Here is a 27,207-nt window from a genome sequence, read left to right on the forward strand (position 1 = left end):
TCAGACTTAATGCCCCCCCCACATTCAAAAACCAATTTCCTCAACAATCCCAGTCAATCTCCCCAAACACACAAACTCGAGTCTACTCCCCCTAATCCGTTGTCTCTTCAGCCTCCAGACTCATTTGTCCTGGTCGTCTCCTCTCCATAGAGGGCCCCTAGCTCCAGGTTCCTTCTCTACTTCCCCTTACTCCCATCCAGGCTCCCTGGCCTCTTTTCTCTTCTTTCCACACCCCCCACAGTTCTCCACCCAAGTCCTTTTTTTTCTGCCCAGGCTAATCTCCCATTGAGGGGCCCCAGCACCAGGGTCCCCAATTCTCCCTCTCAGATGCAAAAGTATCATTATTATTAGGGCTATGTGGGAAATAGTTTTTCCCTTCCCATGAACATTTCAAGATATTGAAAAATTGTCCCATCCTGAATCAGGATGTGTAGGGTTCCTTGGGTCTCCTTTGAGGCGCCCCCTTCAGTGGCAATGGGGAATTGGTGCTTGCATCAAGTGGGGTGATCAGTCGTCCTGGTTTGCAGCTGAGCCATGGGGCAAGTGGCAGTTCTGGCTCCTGGATGGGGGCTAGGCTAGTAAGAAGTCTGTGGCTCACGGCTCCTGCCCAAGGGCTAAACTGACAAATAGTCAATAGCTCAGTCCTTCTGCAATGCGCTCTCTGTGGGATATTTAAGTAGTATTTTAATTCCTCTGCCAAGAGGTAAAGTGTGTGTGTGGGGGGCACATGGGGTCAGATGCCCACAGACTTCTGCTATTATTTGTCAGCCCCGCTCGGTCACACGGTGCGGCGGGGCCTCTTCCTGGTGCGGCAGCTGCTGGAGCTGGTGAGCTGGGAGCTGCACCCTGTGGGGAGAGGCAGGAGCAACAGCTGGGATCTGCAAGGAGGGAAGACTGAGGATAATGGGGAGGGGCTGCTTGCGGGGGGAAGGAGGGAGGATGTTTAAATTGTGCCCCCCCACCCACTATCAGCAGGTACAGGTGGGCTTTGCCTCCGCCACTTTGGCCTTGTAGAAGTTGGGAGGGCAAAGGTTCTGGTGCCCTTGTCATGAGGTCTTAGATTATCACACGAAGAGGAATCCCATTCTGCTTCCTGCGTCAGGAAGCCCATCAGGTGCGGGGGTGGGCTCTGTCCCCCAGGAAGTTCCGAGGTGTTGCTCACATAGTGGCGTGGGAAAGCAGTTCAGCTGCCGAGCCATCTCCCTCCGTGATGAAGAGCCCTGGCTTCATTAGTGGTAGATCTATACCAAAAGAGCTGAGGAACTCAGGTGAGAGATGGACCCTCCCAAGAATGAGGGACATTAATATGGGACAGCACTTACAGGAACATTCCTGCCCCTTCCCCATATGTGTGCAGTTATATCCCCTGCCATATATATCCCATCTCTCCCACTGTCATTCCCCCGCCCCCCCACAGTGTGGGGGAAGACAAGCCATCCATGCCCCCCTCATCCATGAAACCCTTAGTAATGTTCTCCATGTAGGCCCCTTGGACTCCCCATCAGCAGAGGGGGAGACATGGAGCTGAAGCTGTCTGAGACACTGAGACACCGTCACCAGCTCTACTCCTGTGGCTCCATCCTTGTCTGGTGAGCTGTCTGCAGATCAGCAACAGGGATTCCCACTCTGCCAAACTTGAGGTGATTCATCATCACACCAGGAAGCAGCAGGGAGGCTGATGATGTCCCTTGGAGCCAGAAGAGCTTATGAGGGGAGCCAGAGATGAGTCCCTAAACTCCTCTATAATTGCAATCTTCCCAGCTGCCTGAATTTGATCTCATTCTCCCTGCCACACGCCCCTCCTCTCTCTCCTCCAATTGGGAAGATTTGCTCCCCTATTCACAAGTCTTTGGCTGGGGGAAAAAAACATCTGTTTCTCCAGTGACTGGGTTTGGGATCAAGTTACACTTTGGGCTCTATCTCTGCCGTGAAAAAGGCAAGAGAACTACTTTTTGTTTAAAGAAAGCGTATTGTTCCGACTGTGCCTGACAAGCATTCCTAAGCATACCAGATATGAAGAACTACAGCATTCTCCCAGGCTGTATGGCCCAGTAGCTAGGAAACCAGAATAGGACACAAAAAAATCTAAGTTCTAGTCCCAGCTATGCCAATAAGCTTGTGTAACCTTAGGCAAGTCACTTCACTGCCTTGTGTCTTCCAACTCCCCACCCATATTTGCTGTCTTCTCCAGTTCAATTGTAAAAGCAGCAAAGAATCCAGTGGCACCTTATAGACTAACAGACGTTTTGGAGCATAAGCTTTCGTGGGTGAATACCCATTCGTCGGATGCATGTAGTGGCATGTAGACTAACATGGCTACCCCTCTGATACTTGATAGTTCAATTGTAAGCTTTTTGGAGCAAGAACTGTCTCTCATTATGTGTTTACACAGTGCATAGCACAATGGGGGTCCTATACCTTTTGGAACCTCTAGGTGCTAAAAATAATTAATAGTAATGTTGATGATTAGCTTCATACAACTATATTTTGGTACTGTGCACCAGATATCATCTAGGGGAATCCATCCAGTGACATTAATTTTATTTCTCTACTCTTTTTCTTTTCCACTACAAAATTACCAAAAAAAACCCCAAAAAATTTAGAAACTGAAAAACTCCTCTATTGTTATGGCATTATAAAACAGCAAGCCCATGTCCAAATCACTTTACATTTTCCAGAAGAATTCAATGGCAGCCCAAGACTTAACCTATCATCAATTTGGAGGCTAAGCTGTCTTTCTCTTTTTATTATTATTATTATTATTATTATTATTTAAAAGGGTGGGGGGGACTCAGACTTATCATGAAAACTCAGCAGCACCTTTATGTAGCAACTGGTATAGCTGCATTACAGGAGCAAAGATGAGGAAAAAAGGATGTGACAGCTAGCAGTGAGTAAACAAAAATTACCCTGTGTGTTGCAATTTAATGAGAAGCTCCTCAGACATTCTCTTTTTCTGCTGTTGGATTGCTCCCTTTAACAGCAATTTCACAAGAATTCTCTTTTGGCAGCTTATAATTTTATCCATTCTTCCCTTTTAATCACCTCAAAATGACATGGATGCAAACTTCTCTGGGGCTCATGCACATTCGGTCATTCATGGGAGTGTTTCCTCTTTGCCTACATTAGTTTCAGTTTCCGTGCTTCAGACCCAAGAACTGAAACTTAAATTTAGCAGAGCAGAAGAAAACAGAAGTAAGAAGACAGTGATGGGGGAGATGAGAAGAGGGGGAAAAAAGTGGGTGAAGGGAGTGATAGAAAAAGAGGTGGAGAGAAAGGAGGGAGACTGGAAAGAGAGGGAAATGTGATAGACAAAGATAAGGGAAAGAAAGAGGAAAACGGGAGGGCAAGACTAAGAACAGGGAGGGGAAGTTATAATCCCTGAAGGAGAGAGGAAGGAAATGGAAGGGGAAGTGCTGCTATTCCCCAATGCTAGATGGTTGGGCTTGTTGCTGTCGAAGATGAGTTCTGGGGCATTTATTCCAGTGCTCCTAGTATAGAGAGGCAGCTGCAGACATTGCTGGGATGCAATGTGCTGCGCTCCCAGGTTCATTGCCAAGAATAAGGTACACATCTGTCCCCCTAAACGGCCTGTTCCAGCAGTGTCTTTTATTGACTGGTCCAGGAGGGTCTCCCAACTCAGTAAAGAATCTGCTCTTAAGCTTTCATGCCTTTCCCAGACTTGAAGTATGAAGGGTAGTAGCTGGGCTAGGAATGGTCGGAGCCTGGTGTTGGTGTTTAGAGGGGAAGCTGAGAAGGTTGGCACATCTTGGAAGCAGGGGCGGCTCTAGGAATTTGGCCGCCCCAAGCAGTCATGCCTGCGGGAGGTGCACCGGAGCCGCGGGACCAGCAGACCTCCCACAGGCATGACTGCAGAGGGTCCACCCGAGCCGCGGGACCAGCGAACCGTCCTCAGTCATGCCTGCAGGAGGTCCGCTGGTCCCGCGGCTCCAGTGCACCTCCCGCAGGCATGACTGCAGAAGGGCCGCCGGACCCGCCTGCCGCCCTCCCGGCAAAAGGCTGCCCCAAGTGCGCACTTGGCGCGCTGGGGTCTGGAGCCGGCCCTGCTTGGAAGTGACTCTATAAAGGACCGTAGGAAAAGCTTCTGCGGGGAAATAGTTTCATACAAATGAAGTAGTGCACCCTTCATTTTAGAGCCTAAGGAGTAGCAGCAGGCCAGGAAGGTAGCTTGTCATTTCCACCTGAGACCTAACATGTTCATAACTATCAGAGAGACACTTAGGCACTGATCATAAAAGAGACAGCTGTAATTTGCATGATTAAGCCACTCCCTTTGGAATTGCTCTGCAAAGACCTGAGACCCTTGATAAGGGGATTATATATGCTTGAAAAAAAAATAGCATTAATGGAAACAAAGTTGGAATATCATGTTTTCAAAGGCCAGGACAAATTAAAAGCTAGAGGCTGCCACTACCTCTTTAACATGGCTATGATCTGCATCTTTTTATATAAATACATTTTTATAAACAACAATATATTGAAGTTAACATTTAAAAAGGAAAACAAGAATAGAAAACATACATCTGTTCAAAGTAGCTGAGTTAACTTTGGTGGAGCAACCTTAACTTCAGGAATTTCATAATGACACCAGAGTGCTTGAATATTTCAGCCTTAACATTGTTTATTACTATTATTTCATTGCACTAGTATTTGAATGGGTTAAAAAGAAAACTGAGGGGTTTTGGCTTCACCAATGGAGTTTGTAGCTCTTTGGGCCTGAGTTTATGCTAAAGGCTCCTTGGCTCAACAATGGTCTCCTCTGTAGAATTTATAAACATTGCAGGGTACTGGCCATAGCAACTCTGAGAGCTGTTCCTAAGGCCCCAATTCAGGAAAGCTCTTAAGCAAATCTTTACATTCATCTCTATTCAGGACTGCACTTAAGCCTCACTGAAGTCCCCACATACAAATAAGCTAAGTTTCTAGCTTCTGCCATTTTTCAGCTCAATGTAGCTAGCTGCTAAGACCAGAGAGCTTAAAGTGTGTTTTCCTAGTACTCAAAATTCACAAACAACTCATCTGATTCTGCTACCATATTTCTAAAAGGGGAAATGTTGGACTTACCCCTCAGTTTTTCTTCTCTGATAAACGCATGAGTCCCTTCCTTGCAGCCTCTGGAGGCAGAGTTCTGAAGTGTTACTCCTGTCATTCAGCACCAAAAAATTAAAAATTCTGGGCATGAATATTTTAAAATTTTGAAAAATTCTGTATATTTTATTTGTCAAAATAACACAATATAATCATGCCACTCAATTATTTTGGTAATTTATTTCAAAATGCCTGTCAGCAAATATGTCTGTAACAATACAGGAAATGTTTTTTGACAAATAGATTCCTTACTAGGCAAATTAATACAGAACTTTGCCTAATAATTCATTTAAACTACACTACAGAACCATATTTCCCACATCCCTCAGAAGCAGTGCAAAGGCTTGGGGGAGTCGGTGTAACAGAGGAGCTGAGGGAAAGGGAAGTAATTGTGGGAAGGAGCCTGAGAGTGAAACTGGAGGGTTCTTGGGTGTGGGTGGGAGAAATAAGGAAAAGGAGTTTTTTTGGAGGGGGAGGGATTGTTAGGGAGTTGGGGAGCCTCCCCTCTAGCTTCTCCCATTCAGTCAGGCACATCTGCCCCAGTCCCCATGTGTCCCTGCACCCTCCTCCCCCCCCTCATCCCTATATGTCTCTGTATCCCCACTCAGCCACCCCTCACTCCCCAGCCCTATACGATGTTGCTCCACATTTCCATTTAGCCCCTGTCCCAGTCAGTCCCCCCCCACTAGCCCTTTTGAACCTCAGTCGGAGACCCCCCCAGCAGCCATGCGTGCATCGTCCACCTACATGTCCCATGCTTCCTCACCTAGCTCCACGGCAGGGTGCTGTGAGGAATGCAGCCAGCTGTTGGCTGCTACTGCTGGTGAGCCAGCTGCTCTGTTCTGGTGCCACCTCATGGGCAAAAGGTGTAACTGCAGTGCCTCTCCAGCCAAATATATTTTGTACAGAGAAAAAAATTCTGTGGGGGACATGAATTCTGTGCATGTGCAGTGATGCAGAATTCCCCCAGTGGTAACATAAGACTTCTCTTTCTGGAGCTAAGTCGGGCCAAGAAAGCTTCCACACCACTGGGCTGTCACCAACACTAAAGATAGGTCAGTCTATGCCCATTTGCTCCGCAGCTCTTCCATGGTGGCTAACAAACACAGGTCCACCTGAGCTATGTATACTTCTCTACCACCCTTTTGGGTGGGCCATTGAACTGTCTGATAGTATCAACCTCAGTTGCTTTATTAAAACTCATACTGTACTTGTAGAGTTTCATAGAAGCATAATTACAGTACACACTCACAGAAACAACTTAGTCTCAACTCATTATTTATTGAGCCACATTAAGATTAGTTTCTTTGCCACTGATTGGGCCAGGACATCAGGTATCAAACATATACACAGGATCTCAGTCCAGCATCTAATAACTTTATATCCTCATACTTTCAAAGTGACATTTACCTTTGGTTTTTTTAATATGTACCATACTTCCAAAATGTTAAAATAGACTAATTAGTTTCCATGGCTAAAATAAAGCATGTGGAAGAACACAACAAAGAAAGTGAGTAGGAAAGCACACATTTAAAATATACTTACACTTTTTGTTCAGTCTCTCACTGCAATATGGTTTAATTCATTTGCCTACTGAAGGTTGTATGGTCTGTACCAGAGAGCTCATGCCCTCCCTTGTTAAAATGAAGACATTCAGAATGTTTCCCAGTAGCAACATAATTACAAGGAAGCATAGGAAATTCATAATGCTATACATTAAACTAGCTAAAACAAGACTTTAAAAATGAAATTATGACATGGTTCACAGATGAACATGTGGCATATACATAACTGATGATGTTAAAGCAATTATGTGATTTAGCTAAACTCTGACTTAGTTAATTCAGTTTTTAAGGCCAATGTAGACAGATGTACAATTTCTAAAGGGTTATATAAAGCTCTGATTATAGATCTTTCCAGTACCAAGAACTGACATTTGAAACAGACCATTTAAAGCAGAGAGGCTACAGCACAGAAGATTTCATTAAGCGAAAGTAAGCTTGTGTCAGACGATCAATTCGTCCACTCAGAAAATGCCTCTTATCGGCAGCATCTTTCCGTTCCTGAAGAAAGAAGCTCAATTTTTCTTTTTCTTGTAAAAGTTGCAGCATTGAATTCTGTAATTTATCTCCAAAGTCCTGAAGGACGTAGAACTGGATGATCAGAGGAATTTGGTTGGAGAGACGTTTACCTGCACTCTGAAAACAGAAGATGGTTATAAAACATTACTATCAAAGAAAGGACATGGGAAGGGCTCTCTAGTGAAAGTCAGTAAGAAGCTACAACATTCTGTGTCAAGTGATTGTTCCAGCATCTTCATGAATTAGTCTGTAAATGGTTCAGACAGCTGAGATGCAACTTTTCCTTTAAAATCCCATTTGAAAACATGAATGAGACGCACTGCTAATTTCAACCATAAGTATTCTCAGAGGCATAAACACAAAGCAGACCAGTCACTGCTGACTACCTGTATAACCTAATTAATGCTGACATTTGCCAGCAGAGGGCCATCCACTAAATAATACTTACTATTGTAAAGTACAAGCTCAGAAACTCCTTCCACAGAAGCCACAGCGTGTGGCTGACCTGCTTCCACAAACTGCTGGGGGTAGTAATGGAGTGGCTCATAGGTAATTACGTAGGACTGACAAAAACCTAATGTACTATCCTAAATTTCAAATCTTAGGATTTTAGTTTGAACTCCTTTAACATTATCAACCCATCTGGCACAAGCAGTCAAATTGACACAGCCCAAAGTCAACTCCCAGTATCCAGAACTTATTAGTCCTGTGAAGTACAGGGCTGCCTTAGTGCTATGCCCTAGCCTTAAAGGATGTCATCGTGGGGATTTGATCACTTATTTAGAACCATGAAAGCTCACTGCATTTTCCTGAGCTAGTTCCCTCTTAATCTAACTAACAAATCAGAGTACAACAGAGGCAGCAATTTATTATTCACACAAGCTATTCAAGATGATTGACTAGCAGAGGAAACTTATATGAAGGACACTTTTGTGAGAAATCTCAGTCTATTGCCCAACACTTCTCCTTTCAAATCATCAAGCTGAGGGTAAAATTCTCAAGAGTATTTAGTATTAAAATCCCCTTTTAAGAAGCGACACACCTAGGAACCTAATTCTCATATAAAATCAATGGCACTTAACTGCATGGGGTCTCGAAAATTTTGCTGAATGTCTAATGGCTCTTTGCTGCAGATTCACTGCTCTGGTGTTATTTAACCTATTGCCAAGTGAAGCACTTTAGGACACCACAAGTCTGTGTGAGATGGTATAAAAGCAAGTTCTCTTTTGCTTTTTCACCCTACCTCATAACATCTACTGATAAAATAACCACTTCTAATAACTGACATAATATGCAGAGGTGGCTCTATGTTTTTTGCCGCCCCAAGCACGGCAGTCAGGCAGCCTTCGGTGACGAGGCACGTGGATTCGTCGGCGTTTCTGCAGGTGATCTGCCGGTCATGCGCCTACCGGCCGCCGAATTGCCGCCAAAGCTGCGGGACCGGCGGATCTTCCGTAGGCATGCTGTCAAAGGCTGCCTGAGACTGCTGCCCTCACGGCGACCGGCAGGCTGCCCCCGGCGGCTTGGTGCCCCAGACACACGGTTGCTGCTCTGGTGCCTGGAGTCACCCCTGATAATATGTTTATTCTCTCCATGAGAACAAACTGGAAAGTGAAGCCTGCTTGTTCAATAGCTGCCTCTAGTTTTATGGATGTACTGATTTGTATCTCCAGATGCATCCATTTGGTGCCATTGCACCTGCATTTTGGTGGTGGTGCATTGCTGTAGACCAGGCTGAGGCTAAAGATCAGAGCCTTAATTTCTCAGTTGATGGACATAGGGCAAAATTCAGAGGTGGCAGAAGTTTTGTCATTAAGTTGGCGAAAGTTGGTGTACCTTAGAGCAGGAAAAGCAATCAAAAGGCAGATGCAGCATGCATAGCATGCCAACTTCCCTGCTTTCCTGTGGGTGCTCGATCCCCCCTCTGCCCCTGGCCCTACCCCCACACTCCAGCCCTTCCATGAGGCCCTGCCCCACCTCTTCCCACCCCTGCCCTGCCCCCAATTCAACCCCTTCCCCAAAGTCCCTGCCCCAATTCCGCCCCCATTCCAACTCCTTCCCCAAATCCCTGCCCTGACACCACCTCTTCCCCTGAGTGTGCCATGTTCCCATTTCTCCCCCTCCCTCCTGGAGCTTGCTGATGCCACCAGACAGCTGTTTGGCGGCGGCTGGGTGTGAAGCACTGGGAGGTAAGTGGAGGAGCAGGGACGCAGCCCAATCAGGGGCGGAGCAGGAGGTGGTGGGGCGGGGGGGGGTAAGGGGAGCTTGGCTGCCAGTGGGTACAGAGCACCCACTAATTTTTCCCTGTGGTTGCTCGAACCCTGGAGCACCCACAGAGTCAGCGCCTATGGCAGCATGATGAAGCAAGCCTCTGTTATACACTCAACCTGTAACTATACCTACATAACAATTCTGTACATTGATACTGTACATGCCTTTCACATCACGTCTACATTTGCCCATAGACATTTTGCATCGGCTGTTCAAAATTCCAGTTACTACAAAAAGATCTTATCCATGGACATCAAGGGGGGGGGGGGTTATATGCCTTATAAATGTTTCCAGTGTTTTCTTAAATTAAAAACAAAGAGAGACTCTTTCTATTGACTGCAAAGGGAACGGGATTAGTACATGCTGCAGGATTTGGAATGGAATAAAAACTGCTGTGGTAGGAATCCATAAACTCACACTGAAGTATGCCTCCAGGTGATAAGTCATATCCTTAATGGCAGGGTGGTTCTGGACAGTTCCAAAACTGAAACTCAAGGCGGCCGGGTTCAGACCATTGGCTGCTTCCTTTGGTGTTTCTTCCCTGATAACTTTTAAGTCTTCTCTGTAAACATTGTCCTGGCAGTATACAATCTGCTCCATTTTAAAATGGATTCTGATAATTGTTTCGGCTTCCTCTGATTGTTTCTTGGTAATGTCTTCAATTCTGTCCTGTGAAGGGAGAGTGAGGGGGAAGAAAACTATCAAAATCCACTAAGCAACAGGTGGTACAGGTGAGTACAGGACCAGCCCCATATGACAGGTAACATGTGACATGGTGTCACAGGGTTCCCAAGAGCACACGGTAAGAGCTAGATTCTGGCTCTCTGTCACCTGGTGCAAGGGGGCAGGAGAGGCCACATTGCCTTGTGCCCCCATTACACTTGTGGACAGGAAAAGCCAAAAGCCTGCCCACTAGAGTTCCCTGAGTACAAACAAAATCCACACCTTTGGCCACGCCCAACCAACCGACCTTCAGCTAGGCACTGTGCAGCTATAGCAGGTGTCGGCAACCTTTCAGAAGCAGTGTGCCAAGTCTTCATTTATTCACTTTAATTTAAGGTTTCACGTGTCGGTAATACATTTTAATGTTTTTTAAAAGATCTCTCTCTATAAGTCTATATATTATATAACTAAACTATTGTTGTATTGTAAAATAAACGTTTTCAAAATGTTTAAGAAGCTTCATTTAAAATTAAATTAAAATGTTGATCTTACACCGCTGGCCCACTCAGCCCTCTGCTGGTCTGGGGTTCTGTTCACCCGGCAGTGGGCTGAGCGGGGCCTGCGGCCGGGACCCCAGACCAGCAGTGGGCTGAGCCACTCAGCTCACTGCCGCTCAGGGGTTCCATCTGCTGGCTCCTGCCAGCTGGGATCCCGGCTGCCAGACCCGCTCACCCCGCTGCCGGTCTGGGGTCCCGGCCTTGCCCACATACAGTGGGTACCTACCTTCTCCCTGGTTCTGGCCCATTCTCTTCCTCTCGCTGCGCTGAGCTGAGGGTGGGGGTGCACTGAGCACAGGGCTGGGGGTTGGGGTGCAGGGTCTGGCCAGGAGCTAGAATGAGGGAAGGGGCTCAGGGTTGGGGCAGGAGGTTTGGATGTGGGGCACTTACCTGGGCAACTCCTATTTGGTGCAAGGGGTGCAGGTGGGAGTGTGGGGGTGGGGTGCAGGAGCTCCCGTTTGGAGCTCAGGGTGAGGGTAGGGATGTAGGGGGTGCACGAGTCAGGATGTGTGGGGTGCATGGGGTGTGGGGGGGCTGGGTATGTGGGGGGTGCAAGAGTCAGGGCAGAGGGCTGTGGGCATGTGAGGGAGGTGCAGGTGTCAGGGCAGGGGGGGCTGGGTATGTGTGTGGGTGCCAGAGTCAGAGTCGGGATTGTGTGTGTGGGGGTGAAGGAACCAAGCAGAGGGCTGGGTGTGTATGAGAGGGGTACAGGGCTCAGGGCAGAGGGCTGGGTGTGTGTGATGGGGATCAGGGCAGGGGGCTGGAGGGAATATTCCCCTATTCCACCACCCTCCTTCCCCAAGGTCCTGCCCCTGCTTCTTCTCTGCCTCTGCAGGGAGCAGCGAGCATGCTGACTCTGCTCCTTCCTGACCCCCTCCCTTGCAAGGACCATCAGCTGATCAGCCGGCAGGGAGGGAGGGAGGGATGGAGAGGCGGAGGAGGGGCAGGACCAAGCTTCTGCCCCCTGCCCCCGTGGGGGCGGGGGTGGGGCGGAGGGCGGAGAAGAGCGGGCCAGGCCAGGCTGGGCAGGATTTTTAATAGCACACTGCTGCCTGCCATAGGTTGCTGAACCCTGAGCTATAGCAACCCCTCCTCTCTGGCCTTCCAGATTCCTTACCCTTTCAATCCACCCAAAGCTTTAGTGGGAAAATCATCTACCTCTCCTCAGTGCTACAATTACATTCAAACCTTCTTAAAATCCTTTCACAGGATTCACATTGCCTCCCAAGCCAAATTCAGCCTTGTTCTCAGCTTCAAGGGCTTCCACAAGGCGGTGCCTTCCTTCCTCCCCATCTGCTCTTGTCTCCCTTTAATCTCCCTGCCCTCTTCTTTGCTCACTTCATAGAATAGAATCATAGAATCTCAGGGTTGGAAGGGACCTCAGGAGGTCATCTAGTCCAACCCTCTGCTCAAAGCAGGACCAATCCCCAACTAAATCATCCCAGCCAGGGCTTTGTCAAGCCTGACCTTAAAAACCTCTAAGGAAGGAGATTCCATGACCTCTCTAGGTAACCCATTCCAGTGCTTCACCGCTCTCTGAGTGAAAAAGTTTTTCCTAATATCCAACCTAAACCTCCCCCGCTGCAACTTGAGACTATTACTCCTTGTTCTGTCCTCTGCTACCACTGAGAACAGTCTAGATCCATCCTCTTTGGAACCTCCTTTCAGGTAGTTGAAAGCAGCTATCAAATCCCCCCTCTTTCTTCTCTTCTGCAGACTAAACAATCCCAGTTCCCTCAGCCTCTCCTCATAAGTCATGTGCTCCAGCCCCCTAATCATTTTTGTTGCCCTCCGCTGGACTCTTTCCAATTTTCCTACATCCTTCTTGTAGTGTGGGGCCCAAAACTGAACACACTACTCCAGATGAGGTCTCACCAATGTCAAATAGAGGGAATGATCACATCCGTCGATCTGCTGGCAATGCCCCTACTTATACAGCCCAAAATGCCATTAGCCTTCTTGGCAACAAGGGCACACTGTTGACTCATGTCCAGGTTCTTGTCCGCTGTAACCCCTAGGTCCCTTACCTGATTGCTGCCTGATTTTTCAAAGCTTCTGAGCCCCTGCATCTCCCAGAGATTTCAAAATGACTTTTGAAAATTAGGCCATAAATGTCTCTATCTTGTGTATGCCTCTGGGCCTTCTTTCAGGCAGTTCCTTGTGAGTGGCAGCCCTTTCCTGACTGTCCATTTATGGCTTCCAATCTCTCTCTCAAAGCCTTTTCTCAAATCTTAGTTCTTCAGTGACCACAGTCACATTAAAAAGGAAAAACAAACAAACAAAAGAGTTCCCCCACATTATATATATAAATCTCCTAAGCAGCCCCATCATCATATTGTCTTTGGCCTTTCCACTCCCTGTGGTGTTGTTTTCTGTTCTTGGCTTAACACAGGCACTGCAAAGACTTACGCATGCTTGACTTTAAGTAGTTCCATTTAACAATCTGGGAGTAATTACATGCTTAAATCCCTGCAGGAATGAAATCTGAGATTATAAACACTTTGGGACAGGGACTCAATCCATAGCACATATATAGTGTAAAGTATAGTGCAATCCATTCAAGAAACTGGGAAATGTACAGTTTATAGCAATGACAATGTTACTGGATGATGTAACAAACCTTAATTTCTCCTGTGTATAAAAATTTCCATTTATTTACAGTTTCTCTGTTACCTTATTGCACAACATATTCATAAAGGTGCAGGAATCTCCACAAGTTGCTTAAAGGTACAACAATTAAATAAGTGACTTATCAAGAGTGAATGAGTAACATGTAGTTCTGTATACAATACGTTATGCCATTCAGTATTGCTTGTCTTATATCAGGTTCCATAAAACCATAGAAGTGTCAGATTAGAAGGGACCTCAAGAGGTCATCTAGTCCAGTCCTCTTCACTCAAGGCAGGACTACACAATAATTAGACTATTCTTAACAGATGTTTGTGTAACCTGTTCTAAAAACTTCAGATGATGGAGATTCCACAGCTTCCCTTGACAATATTTTCCAGTACTTAACTACCTTGACAGTTAGGAAGTTTTTCCTCATGTTCAACCTAAATCTCCCTTGCTGCAATTAAAGCCCATTGCTTCCTGCCCTATCCTGGGAGGCTAAGGAGAACAATTTTTAATCTTTGCCCTTGTAACAACCTTTTATGTACTTGAAAACTTCTGATGTCCTCCCTCAGTCTTCTCTCCTCCAAACTAAACAAACCCAATTTTATCAACCTTCCCTCATAGGTCATGTTTTCCAGACTTTTAATCATTTTTGTTGCTCTTCTCTGGACTGCATGTGGTGTCTCACCTTAGTAGCTCTGTTAAGATTTTGAAAATCCTCAAAATGATCTTTGGCAATCTCTGTGAAAGATTTTCGGACAATTTCTGAGGGGAGAAAAGAGACATAAAATAAAGGACTGAGCTACTGGTAGTACAAGATTTGTGAAAAGTTGTCAGTCTCCATATCTATCCAAAGGACACTGCCTCATCTATTCAATTTTTAATCCCTCCTTGTCATATCTATGATGATTTTTTATTTTCCTATCATGGTCCATTTCTAACTTTTTCAGAAATACTGTCAATTTAGGAATTTTGTACTGTCAGAGTCTGAAGACTAGGCATAGAAGTTTGAGGTCTAATGATCAGTCTCATGGCTTGAAACTGGTTTGATTCAGATTCATTTTCCCCTGCCTGAAGCAGCCAAGATACAGCTCTTGCCATGTCAACCAAAATCTAGACAAACCAGTATTTCTGAAGCTTGGGATAAACTTTGTAAATGAAACTCACCAATTACTTTCTTCAGCATCTCAATAGCTGGTTTTTCTAATACCATGATTCTCTGTCTTACAATGGCCTCAAATGTCTTGTAACTGGTAAACCCTGGGAGCTCTCTTCCACGATACTGTTCTTCAAATCGCCACACTTCATGTTGTATAGTTTTTCTATCTATAACATTAAAACAACAGCACTATTTTAATATAACAAATCTAATGAATTTATAAAGACAATTATGGATTTAAAGTGGAAGCTTAGTTCTTTGTTCTGAAGACACTTTTGACTGGAAGAACTAATACACAGCTCATAAATTTAAGCAAGTTCATTTTTGTAGAATTGAGCCAAAATATGCCATTACTACTTCTAAGAATGAACCGTTTCACTCATTGAGATGACCATATAAACTAACGGAAACAGGAACATGGGCCAGTATTCTGATCCAGTACAGCAATTCCTATCAGTCTGATAGCCACTGCTGAAAGGGTAATACATGATGCTTTAGAGGAAGATGTAAAATAATTTTACAGCCATATATAAGGAAGTCTAGTCTAAACTTCCTGGAACACTCAAACAACATTGTCACTAAAACATCGTTAACATTGGAGAAATTTGCCATCCTAAATAATATTTGTTCCTCTTTGACTGATACATGCGTACGTCACATCCACATTTACTAGTGCTTTAAAGGTGTCCAATCTTGACTTATTGTGGATAAATATAGGAATTATAGCATAATCATGCACAACTGGAGGCAGGAAGTACACAGGTAATGCTGCATTCAGTTCTACCTATGAGCTTATAGTCAAACACTACAAAAAAAATTGCAGTCTAGTTTGTGTCAAATAGATTGGAGTTTGAGAGGCAAAACTTTAGAAGGATGGTGTATAGGGGTGTCATAAACAGTTAGTTAAGGGTTAAGGTCTCTTTCACCTGTAAAGGGTTAACAAGCAGTACCTGAGGAACACCTGACCAGAGGACCAATCAGGGACAAGATAATTTCAAATCTCCGTGGAGGGAAGTTTTTTTCCCCTGTGTTCTTTGTTTTTGAGTTGAGTTCTCTTTGGGATCTAAGAGAGTCCAGACATCTTAATCAAGTCCTCCCAGGTTTCTGCAGTACTTTTCATCTATTCAGTCTAGTGAGTATTAGAAAGGCGTACTAGTATTATAAGTTTATTTCTACATTTGCAATTGTGTGTTTTGCTCAAGGAATATCTTTATTTCTGTTGTTGCTACTTTGCTTTTACTGAGAAAGAAAGGGGGAGGGGGAATTCTCTCCAGGTTTATGGGTTAGACTCTGTGTATTGTTCCATCCTGGTATTACAGAGATAGTGTACTTTCTTTTTGTTCTTTTAATAAATTCTTTTCTTTTCTTTGGACTTGGTTAATTCCTTCTCTTGTGGAAATTCAGGGGAAGGGGAGGGGGGAAGAGTGAGTTCCTCCTGGGTTTGATTCACGGAGTTGAATCGGTGTGTATCTCTCCGGAGTAGGCTAGGAGAAAGAGGGAGAGGGGAAGTGGGCTGCTTCCCTTTGTGTTGAGATTCAGGGAGATTGAATCTGTGTTCCCAGGGGAAGTTTTTGGGGGAACAGGCAGTGTGTCAGACACTTAGAAAACTGACTGGTGGCAGCGAGAACCAGATCTAAACTAGGATTTTAGTTTAGAGGAGTCCATGCAGGTCCCCATCTTGGAACCCAACAGCTCCAAGTGGGGGAGAAGACCTATGACAAGGGGTTTGTAAAATTAATCAGTCAACCAGAAAAACATCTTCCAATGTACTTTACAATAGAAAGCCCCAAATCCTGCATAATTTAGTAAAAGTACTGACAGTTCCATTTATCTGCTATTTTTAATATTTATTCCAGCTCTCTAATGATCTGCAACTAGAACTGTTAGATGAACTTACCTTGCAACGACTTCAGTTTATATAAACAATAATACCTGCCTCATACACAGTTCTTTTCGGGGGTAGATCTCAAATTATTTTCTAAAGGAAGGCAGAAATATCATTATCTCCATTTTACATGCAATGCAGGTGCACCTCCCATTCACACACATAAGTGCTTCAACTGATTCCAAAAGGGAATAAGTAACATCATAAAGAAGCTAGTTTTTACTGACTCTCTCTTCTATTTTTCCTGTGGTTTTGTTCACCAGCTATCTCCTCTTTCCACCTGTTTTCCTACTTTTTTCACTCACCTAATACCTGTAGATTAACTGGCTCTGGGTATGTGGTGGGATAGGACAGATTAGACAATAGAAAACACCTTTGTCTGAATGTAGTTGCCCCTCAGTGACATGTACCCTACATACATTTTGTAACTATTCATTTAAAATTACACTTAATGTTTATGTCGACATTCAGGGACAGCTAAAAACATATAGCAATAGGTGCTGCTCGACAGAAATACCTGCTTCATGTTCACCAAAAGGAAGAATTAATGGGTATTCTGAGTGGTTTAGAAATGTTTTGAGCTGTTGTTAAAGTTAAATTTCTGTGAGACAGTCTTCTTTTAGATCTGGATTCAGTAAGCAATTAGCAGACTGGGTTATCTGTGAAACATGGGTGTTCTTTAGGTGGTTATTTTATTACTCACAACTTGCTAGACTTTAAACCATAGACTTTTAAAAATCTTTTTAACATAAGTTATTCAAAGAATCAAGGGCATATTGTCAGCCGGTGAAATTGTCCTTGCATCATTGACTTCAATGGAAATGGAGGGAATCCATCGATTTCAATGGAGCTATGTGAGTTCACACCAGTTGGGGATCTTGGTAGATAAATTCTCATCACTTCAAGTTTTTAATTTCATTAACATGATCTATTAGCTGTCTTACAACTTCAGTCAAAAGAAGTGAAGTTGAGTATTTCATAGCAGCTTCACAGGCAAGCCCCTGTACTTACCAGTCAATGCGCTGTCATCAAGTATCTTCCCCCATTTTTGAAACTCTGTGCGGATTTTTGTAAACAGTCTAATTTCATTTTCAAACAACTTTTCTTCTCCCGCCACTGTATCCACAATGTCTTGATTAAACATTTTGATTTTCTGTAATGAGATTTAAAAAAAACACTCTGAATTCTGTAAAGGCAGCATAGCTAAGCAAGAGTGAACTTGATTCTATTTTCCTTGTGGATCAAGGCAATCTTTTATTAAATTCCAATCAGTTAGATTTATGCAAAGCCAATCAAGATTGGTGGAGTTACACAGCTATCAATGCTGAGGGCCTATTCTTTTCCTGCAGAACTTCTATTACTGGGAGGACATTCAAAAAGAACAGTATCCAGACTGACTTGCAGATCCCAGGTTGAGATTGCAGTTAGAAAAAACAACCACCATCTTATATTTGTAAACTGAGGACGTGTGTTATGGAAATCATTGAGACGTAACCACGGAACGCTATAATGTCATATTAACCAAGTTCTGTCCAGCGTTGAACTGCTCTACAAGTAAATGGGATTTGCCCTGCTACCTCATTTTGGTGCTTTTGAAAATCCCAACCTAAATCTTAATTCACCTCCTTTTTCCCTTTCTCTTTACCCTAAAAGCTGATCTAACAGCAGCCAAGATTTTCAGAAATGGTGCCTATAACTAGGCTCCTTAATCCAGATTCAGGCACCTATACAAGTGGCCTGACTTTCGTGGCACTGGGTGGGTGCCCAGCATTTTTGAAAATCAGATCATTTGTTTGAGTGCCTATATGTGGCTTGAGGTATCCAAGTTTAAACACCTACTTTTGAAAAACTTGTGGGTTTTTTTTTTTTAAATTTACTGCTCCTGACAGCCTTTGAGTCTGAAGTTGTCTAGTTATCAGCCAGGACAGTAGATGTACGTGCTTCTCCACCAGCATTCTGTCCATGTGCCTCAGTCCTGTTCTGGAGGGGTAGTTCATTCTCAATGTTCATTTAGTCCTTGGTTTCTTTGCTGAGAGAGCTGGCATATCAGATTGTGAGGTTTCTTTTTTCCTCACTGTGGACACTTGTCCACTGAGAACTGCTGAGACCACCAACTCATTTCATACAGACCACTGAGCAGCCATCATAGCAATTAGCAGTAACAATTTTGCAGAGTGAGCAATAGAGCCAGCAATAGCGAGGCTGAGTAGAAGCTGCCATACGTTATCCTACTTTTGTTAGTTTCATTTTTCTTACTGGGAGATGTGCTTTTATTGGGGGACAGCTAGATATGTGGATATGAAGATTAAAACCTTTGAGTTAATATACTAATCTCAGCTTCCCCTATCCTGAGTTGCCCTGAAATTTATATTGTGTGACCAAAGCCTTTGGCTGTCTCAGGAGCTCATGGTCTGTATTATTTCTTCTGGAAATTATGTCATCTGGTTTCCCTGTTCCATTTTGTATTGCTTCCTACTTGAACTCAAAGGGTTACATCAGTCTGGAGTTGGGGACTAGCCTAGGCAGAAAACAAACTAGGATTAACTGATCGGGCAGTTTCAGGTACCCACCTTCACAGCAGCTAAGAGAGCCATGGGGCCATTACTGGGAGATGTTGCTTCTAGGCGCCAGTGAAATTAATGTAATCCAAGGATTCTCAAACTCGATTGCACCATGACTCCTTTCTGACAGCAACAATTACTATACAACCCCAGGCGGATCGTATAGAAGTCTGAGCCCGCTGAAGCTCCGCCGCCCCGAGTTGGGAGGCCAAAGCCAAAGGACTTCAGCCCCGGGCAGAGGGCCTATAACCTGAGCCCTGACACCCAGGACTGAAGCCCTTGGGCTTTAGTCCCAGGCAGTGGGGCTCGGGCTTCAGCCCCAGACCCCAGCAAGTCTAACGCCAGCCCTGGCAACCTCATTACAATAGGGTCATGACCATAGGCGCCAACTCCGTGGGTGCTCTGGGGCTGGAGCACCCACAGGGAAAAATTGGTGGGTGCTTAGCACCCACCAGCAGCTCCCTCCCTCCCCGTCCCAGCTCACCTCCGCTTCTGCTCCGCCTCCTCCCCTGGGTGCACCTCGTGCCTGCTTTTTCCCCCTGGCTCCCAGTGCTTGCACTGCAAAACAGCTGATTCACGCGGCAAGCGCTGGGAGGGAGGGGGGAGGAGGGGGAACGCGGCACGCTTGGGGAAGAGGCAGGGCCGTGGCGGGGATCTGGGGAAGGCGTCCAATAGGGGCAGGTAGGAGGTGGAGACTTTGGGGAAGGGGTTGGAATGGGGGCGGGGAAAAGGTGGGGTGGAGCAGGGCCTGGAGGTCACGAGCACCCACCACCACCGGGAAAAGTTGGCGCCTATGGTCATGACCCACTTTGGGGTCCCGACCCACAGTTTGAGAACCGCTGATGTAACCCATTTGCCTAATAGGGAGCTATCTCTTTAAGAGACCCATAGGGGGAGGTATGTTGTGTGTTTGGGTCATTGTTGCTCGGCAGATTTAGCACTCCACATCCAGAAGCTTCTGGAATTAGGTGTGGTAGTTTTGGGTCCGCTCCAATAGGTTCCCTGTTGCTGGGGTCAGACTGCTTGAGGGCAAGCAGTCAGGGCAGCTGCTTGATGAAGGGTCATGTGCCCTGGGGGGGTTGGGAGAAGCTGAGCCCAGGAGCAGACAGCAGGTTGTTTTCCTTAACTCTGAAGCATTTTGCAGCAGGTCAGTGATACTGTCAACCCTCCAACAGGCAATGTTAATTATGGACAGGGGAACTTGGGAGGGAAAAATAATGTATCCTATTTTCGTTTTATACTTTGAATATTGTTTGATTTTAGCCAGACTGTTTTAGTTAAATTGTCTCAAGTAGTGCAATGCACCAACTTTTCTTTCAATGTGATAATGGGGAAGGAGTCATTTGTGTTTTGCTATTCTCAGTTTTATATTTTCTTGTAACGGTGTTTTTAAAAAATATCTATATACTTACCTGCATAGGTGCTGACTCTGTGGGTGCTCTAGGGCTGGAGCACCCATGAAAAAAATTAGTGGGTGCTTAGCACCCCCCTCCCCACTCCAGCCATCGGTAGCCCTGCTGATCAACTTCTCCCTCTCCCTCCCAGTGCCTCCCACCCGCCGTGGATCAGCTGTTCCATGGTGTGCAGGAGGAGCTGGGAGGGAGAGGGAAGAGCGGCGATGGGGGGTGCTCAGGGGAGGGAGCAGAAAGAGGCAGCAAAGAGGTGGGCTGGAGGTGAGAAGAGGCGGGGTGGGTGTGGCCTTGGGAGCAGGGCGGAGCGGGACAGGGCCAAGGGCGGAGTGAGGGCGGGAAGAGGTGGGGTGGGGGTGAGGGTTTGGGGGAAAGGGATGAAGTGGAGGCTGGACCTAGGGCAGAGGGGGTGGGATTGAGCACCCCCACCCCTCCCCTAGAGAGGAAGTCAGTGCCTATGCTTAACTTAATGGTTGGTCAGAGCCGGCTCCAGACCCCAGTGCGCCAAGCACGCGCTTGGGGCGGCGTGCCACGGGAGGGCGGCAGGCGGCTCCGGACGGTCCGCTGGTCCCGCAGCTTCAGTGGAGCATCCGCAGGCGTGCCTGCGGGAGGTCCACTGAAGCCGCAGGACCAGCCGACCCTCCGCTGGCACGTCTGCAGGAGGTCCACCGGAGCCACGGGACCGGCGACCGGCAGAGCGCCCCCTGCAGCGTGCCGCCCTGCTTGGGGCGGCACAATTCCTAGAGCCGCCCCTGGGGTTGGTTAATCAGTTAGCTGACTGGCTAACATTGATTTCAGCAGAGGAAGAATCTACATGGATTCCAACAAGCAAGCGGAGGGAAGATGTTGTTTTTGACTCAGCAAACTGAATAGATTTGTTGATCAAAGACTCTAACTGAGATTCGGGTGAACTCAACCTAAGCTTTTGGGAACTCTCAGTTTCTTCTCACTGTTTCTGTGGGGACTGAACTGTTCAGATTTTAATTTGTTTTCATTATTTATGTTAATGTACGACTGTGAAGATAATGCCTGTGGATTATAAAATAGCCATATTAGGCTGTAAAATTAAATTACTGTTATTTGTTTCTTTATCATAAGAGTTTATAAAGTTGTTACTTAAATTAATTTCTTTCGGGACTTGAACGTGGGGTGGTTGACCCTGTGCAATCCTTGCTGAAAATCCATAGAGACTGAATTCTGGGTCTCCAGCTACTTCTGTGGGAGTTGGATTTTTTTAGGCACTGGAGAACGGCAATGAAGTTTTGTTTTGCCAAAGCTGCAACCTCACAGACTATATCAAAGGGAGGGAACTTCAAGTGACAGGGGAGGGGTGGCCCTGAGAGTGTCTGTAAAACAGCTGACAGGCTGAGAGGTCTCATCCAGAGGCAGAGGAAGCTTGTTGCAAGCAGTGTAGACTGGTTCTCCCAACTCAGGGATAGGGAAAAAGTTAGATCTGCCTGAGCTGTGGACAGAGAGGTTAAGCTTGGGTAAGGGAATATGCGTGTAAGTCTGTTATTTTATATCCACTTCCAGGGCCGGCTCCAGGCACCAGCCGAGCAAGCTCATGCTTGGGGCGGCAGATTCTACAGGGCGGCATTCCAGCCCATCCTAGGGCAGCACGGCAGGTTTTTTTTTTTGGTTGGTTCTCTGATCCAGCCGCCCTGTAGGGCGCGGAGGAGGGGAGCGCCCTGCAGCAAACTCGGCAGGGCAGCCTGCGTCCTTCCCTCCCAGCCAACTGGAGCGGAGAGCCCTCCCAGCAGGTGGTGCGGCGGGAGGGGCTGCGTGGCGAGTGCCCCGCTGAAGCCCTGGCCGCCCCCCTTCTCTCTCTCCCCCCCCACTCCCTCCCCCTCCCCCCTATTAGACCAGGCATGCACTCTGCAGCACAGGGAGGCCCCCTGGACCCTGGCTCTGGCCGCCCTGTAGGGGTTTGGTTTTGTTTTTTAACCTCCTTTGCCATCCATGCCACTCTGTGCCCCCCCCCATTTGCCGCTCCAGCTGTACTGTTTTTTGGGGGGTTTTTCCCCCCTACTTTGCCGCTCCAGCAGTGCCACAGGTTCCCCCCCACCCCTGCTTTGCCGCTCCAGCCGCGCCTTTTTTTGTTTTGTTCCCCCGCCCCCACTTTGCCGCTCTGGCTGCGCCGTGTTTTGTCCCCCCTCCCCCGCTTTGCCGCTCCGGCTGTGCCGCAGGGTTCCCCCCCCGCTTTGCCGCCTCCCCCCCCCCCTTTTTTTTTTTTTTTGCTTGGGGTGACAAAAAAGCCAGAGCAGGCCCTGTCCACATCTCTAAGTCCTGTGAACCTTTTGGGTAAAATACATCCCGCTTTGTTTTGAAGTGTTTCTCTCTTCCAGAGGCAATGCATGGTGGTGGTGGGGTGTGTGTGTGTGAGAGGAGAGGCATGTGGGGCCATGTCGCCCTCCAGATGTCTGCCAGGGTTTGCCAGCCCTGCTTGGTCACATGGTGCTGCTGGAGCTTGAGCTGCACCCCACAGGGAAAGGCAGCAGCAACACCTGGGAGCTGCAGGGAGGGGACCACTGCTTTCTGGGATGGGGTGGGGAGGAGAGACTGAGGGTAAATGGGGGAGCCTTCCTCGGGGGGCAGGGGAAAGAGGCATGACTTGAGCTGTTCTGGGGGTGGCCGAACCTTTAAATTGTGCCCCCTCCCACTATCAGCACTTATGGATGGTCTCTGCTGTCTCCCTGCAAACACAGGGTAACACGTAATCCCAGAGGAGAACTTTGGCAGGGCCCAAGATCAGCTGGACCTGCTAAATAGTACGGTTGGCAGCCAGGGAGGTGTAACCTGGAGACCCAGTCAGAGAGTGATTGGATCACAGCATCCCACCCCAAAGAGAAGTAGAGGCACGGGCCTGTGTCCTGATGGGGGTGCACTTGGGGGACTGGAAGGTGGTCTCTGTGGGAGCAGCCTACCCAGGGACTGTGTGAACAGCCATTCACCACAGTAGGTCTCATAAAGTTTAAGGCCAGAAAGAATCATCGTGATCATCTAGTCTGACTTCCTAGACACCGCAGACCACCAAATCTCACCCACCCACACCAGTAATAGACCCATAACCTCTGCATAGGGTTTATAGTAAAGAGATAGGTGGAAGAGCATCATCACACTGGACACCATGAGCCAAGCACATCCATGGTTTAAATTCAGGGATGCACTTAGGTTTATGTGTGTTGTAAGCAATGAAAGTCCTACAAACTGTTGATGGCAGAAATGAATTTGTTTCCTTTGAAATTCCTGAGCTTATCAAAATCGGGAAAGTTTAGTAATTGTTCAGCTCTCTTTGCTGTGCCACACAACCAAATACATATTTATACTTACATCTACTAGGAAAAACATCTTCTCGTCTTCTGCTTTTGGTGTGCCTTTGCCATATTTGAGTAACTCTTCAGTTGTTTTTTGGAGTTGAATGTTTATTTGCTCTTCTAAAGCAGGCAAAGATTTCTAGGGGAGAAAAAACAACAATACTTGTACAGTTTGGACAATTCCATTCTTTGAAAGAAATAGACCATTTCAGAGTGTGACAGAGAGATCTATGAATCTTGCACTGCCCTTAAAAGTCCAGGTATGCTCTGTAGTCTAAACCAACACTGCCTGGACTGAGAAAAGAATGGGGAAGGTTTAAAGTGCGGTGTTCTTCAGTGATTTTCTTACATAAAAAAAGCAGTGTTGCTTTGCTGGTCTAGTACAGCATCCTATTTAGAGAACCAGTGCAGCTCAGCAACCTTTTCATTATTATTAAACAGTTGTTTATAAAAAGCACACATAGTATCTAAAATATATCATATTTACTGTATATAAATTATTCAGGATTCCAAAAGTTGACAATTATGATAATAGTTTCCTCTTGTTAGCACTATTCATCCATAGATCTCCAAGCGCTGTACAAAGGAAAGCAAGTATCAGAATCCCTATTTTAAAAACAAGTACCCGGTATCAGGGTGTAGCCGTGTTAGTCTGTATCCACAAAAACAACAAGGAGTCTGGTGGCCCCTTAAAGTCTAAGGCTTTGGCTACACTTGCATTTCAAAGCGCTGCCGCGCAGCGCCTCCGCGCGCGCGCTTTGAGCGCGTAAGTAGTCCCAGCCCAGCCAGCGCTGGGAGAAAAGCTGTCCGTGTCCCAGCAGCTCCTCCCTGTGTGGGGATACGGACAGCGCTGGGAGCCGCTGCTGGGCTGGGCTGGGCTTTGACTGCTGGCGGCGCTTAGGCTTTGCAGCTGCAGAGCAGGTGTGTCACACCACCCTGCTGCGCTGCTGCAAAATTGCAGCCCTAACAGATTTATTTGGGCATAAGCTTTCGTGGGTAAAAAACCTCACTTCTTCAGATGTATGGAGTGAAAGTTACACATGAAGAGAAGGGAGTTACCTCACAAGTGGAGAACCAGTGTTGACAGGGCCAATTCGATCAGAGTGGATGTAGTCCACTCCCAATAATAGATGAGGAAGTGTCAATTCTAGGAGAGGCAAAGCTGCTTCTGTAATGAGCCAGCCACTCCCAGTCCCTATTCAAGCCCAAATTAATGGTGTTAAATTTGCAAATGAATTTTAGCTCTGCTGTTTCTCTTTGAAGTCTGTTCCTGAAGTTTTTTTGTTCAAGAATAGTTACTTTTAAATCTGTTATAGAGTCTCCAGGGAGGCTGAAGTGTTCTCCTACTGGCTTTTGTATGTTACCATTCCTGATGTCCACTTTGTGTCCATTTATTCTTTTACGTAGGGACTGTCTGTTTTTTTACCCACGAAAGCTTATGTCCAAATAAATGTTAGTCTTTAAGGTGCCACTGGACTCCTTTTTATTTTAAAGACAGGAACACTGAGTCACAGAGAGATTACGTGATTTGCCCATGGTTAAACTGTAGGTCAGCAGCGAAGCTGAGAACAGAATACTGGTCAGCTGACTATCGCTGGGTAAAATTTTTCAATGAATAATTTATTCACCTGAAAAATTAAGTTTCACTCCACCCAATAGTTTCAGCTGGGGAAGAGCTGGACTTTTTAAATTTACTGACAAATTCCAAACGTTATTGGAACCAAACCAAGTAATTCCCCTGGCTGGCATCTGAACTGAAAAATCCATTATCTGCCCAGCTTGACACCTGACTGCCAAGCCAAGGCTCAGTATAGTGGACCATGTACTTCCAGATTGCCATCAGGCAGGGTAATTAAAGGCTATTCATAGAAGTAATTTCTACAGGCCCAGTCCTCCAAAACTGCAGGATCGGGTCCTATTTTAAAAAAAAATGGTTACTCATGTAAAGTGTTTCTTTGGTAGCTTACATTAATGTGTTCCACAAGCTCAGCTGTAAGCTTCTCTGCCAAAATGGGGATAGTAGCCTTGTTTTCATCCAGAAGAACTCTGAAACAGAATAAGGAATATGAATAGAGACGACTCGCATTTGCCAAACAAGAGAGCAGTGTCTTCCCTAGTTCTGCCACACAAAGCAGGTAAATACACCTCTACACCAATATAACGTGACCCGATATAACAAGCGTGGTAAAGCAGCGCTCCGAGAAGGTGGGGCTGCGTGCTCCAGCGGATCAAAGCAAGTTCAGTATAATGCGGTTTCACCTATAACTCGGTAAGATTTGTTAGCTCCCAAGGACAGTGTTATATCGGGGTAGAGGTGTACAGTTTCTTCTGATCAAGCAGGGGAATGCTAGTTAAGGTGAAGCCGTAGCCTCACTACATCCTGCCAAATCTGCTTTTGTGCAAGATTAGATCTGAAATGATGAGCAGTTTGCTGAACAGACTGAGAACAGAAAAAGGTTCAGAACTGTAACTTCAGAAAAAGATCATGAGATAAAAATATCCACCTTTAGATGCTGTATTATAAGAATGTATGTACTGCTATATATGGTAGAGATACTCATTCAGAACCACTTCCGGGTTCAAAAATTCTCTTTATACATGAAATGCAGAAGAGCAATAGTTTGTGGAGGAGGACAGTGTTCTCCTGACACAGACCATATCTTTCCTGCGAGTTTCCCCATTCTTTCCAGTGGATAGAACGATAACCATTAATACCTGAGCCAACAAAGCATTTTAAAGCCTGTGCTTAACTTGACTCCTTTGGGACTACTTCAGAGTTTAATGGTCACCATGTTTTTAAATGGTTTTCTGAATCAGGGCTTAAATCAAACTAGAATCTGAAAAGAAGTTGAGTTTATGAGAAGTAATTTGACATGTAAATTCTTCCTTACATTTTGGAAACCTCAACCACACAGACAATGCAAACAAACAAAAGCCCCACCTCAAGCTAAGTTTGAGGATAATTCTCATCGTGGGCCTAAGCTAAATCCGACAGGAGTCGGCAGGAATCTTTCCATTGATCTCAATGGACTTTGGATCAGGCCCTTTAACTGTTTGAAAACTACCTAAAATGTTCATGCTGCTCAAAGAAAGCTCTCTCCTTCTGGATTGCAGAGGTCAGGGTGAGCTTGTCACGAATATCTTGCTGCCCACGACATTTAACAATCATATAACCCTTCCTTAGGTGGATGACAAGGTTTTGTACGATATCAACAACCAATGACTCAGTTCCTCTGTCCACCAAATCTGGTTTTGTTAGGATCCCTGAGAAGTAATATGATGAGAAGATTAGACATGCACAGAAATGAATGATGGGAAAGTGAGTATCTAGTTACCCAATGCAGCATTGTTCCTGACAGCATATGCTAAAGAGATTTCTCCAGCGGTGCTGTAAGTTCCCTCCCCTCCCCACAACCTCTCTCTTCCCCCCACCTTTTTCAGGAACACCTCAGGGATATCAAATTAATAGCAGAACTTTTACAATATTAACTTTTAATCTTTTCAGTTTTCAAGATATTTATAGGCATAGTATCAATGGCAGTAGGTCCCCAAATTAAGCTATCCCTTTAGATATTGGTTCCCTTT

At 45.9% G+C, this 27,207-nt stretch overlaps 1 protein-coding gene across 1 annotated transcript in view; it reads right to left on the reverse strand.

Moving 5' to 3' along the window:
- Positions 1-6,447: 6,447 nt before the first annotated feature.
- The window catches only part of LOC120395663 (interferon-induced GTP-binding protein Mx2-like), a 33,059-nt gene continuing 12,299 nt past the window's right edge, over positions 6,448-27,207 (reverse strand). Inside the window, exons 7-14 of the mRNA XM_039520272.1 lie at positions 26,688-26,886; positions 25,590-25,668; positions 23,639-23,761; positions 17,350-17,491; positions 14,462-14,620; positions 13,983-14,059; positions 9,879-10,130; positions 6,448-7,307 (exon numbers count right to left, since the gene is read on the reverse strand). Coding sequence (XP_039376206.1) covers positions 7,074-7,307; positions 9,879-10,130; positions 13,983-14,059; positions 14,462-14,620; positions 17,350-17,491; positions 23,639-23,761; positions 25,590-25,668; positions 26,688-26,886 — 1,265 coding nt within the window. The 3' untranslated portion in view covers positions 6,448-7,073. The remainder of the gene's footprint in view (positions 7,308-9,878; positions 10,131-13,982; positions 14,060-14,461; positions 14,621-17,349; positions 17,492-23,638; positions 23,762-25,589; positions 25,669-26,687; positions 26,887-27,207) is intronic.

Source organism: Mauremys reevesii, linkage group 1 (assembly GCF_016161935.1).
Source record: "Mauremys reevesii isolate NIE-2019 linkage group 1, ASM1616193v1, whole genome shotgun sequence".
NCBI classification, from domain to species: Eukaryota; Metazoa; Chordata; order Testudines; family Geoemydidae; genus Mauremys; species Mauremys reevesii.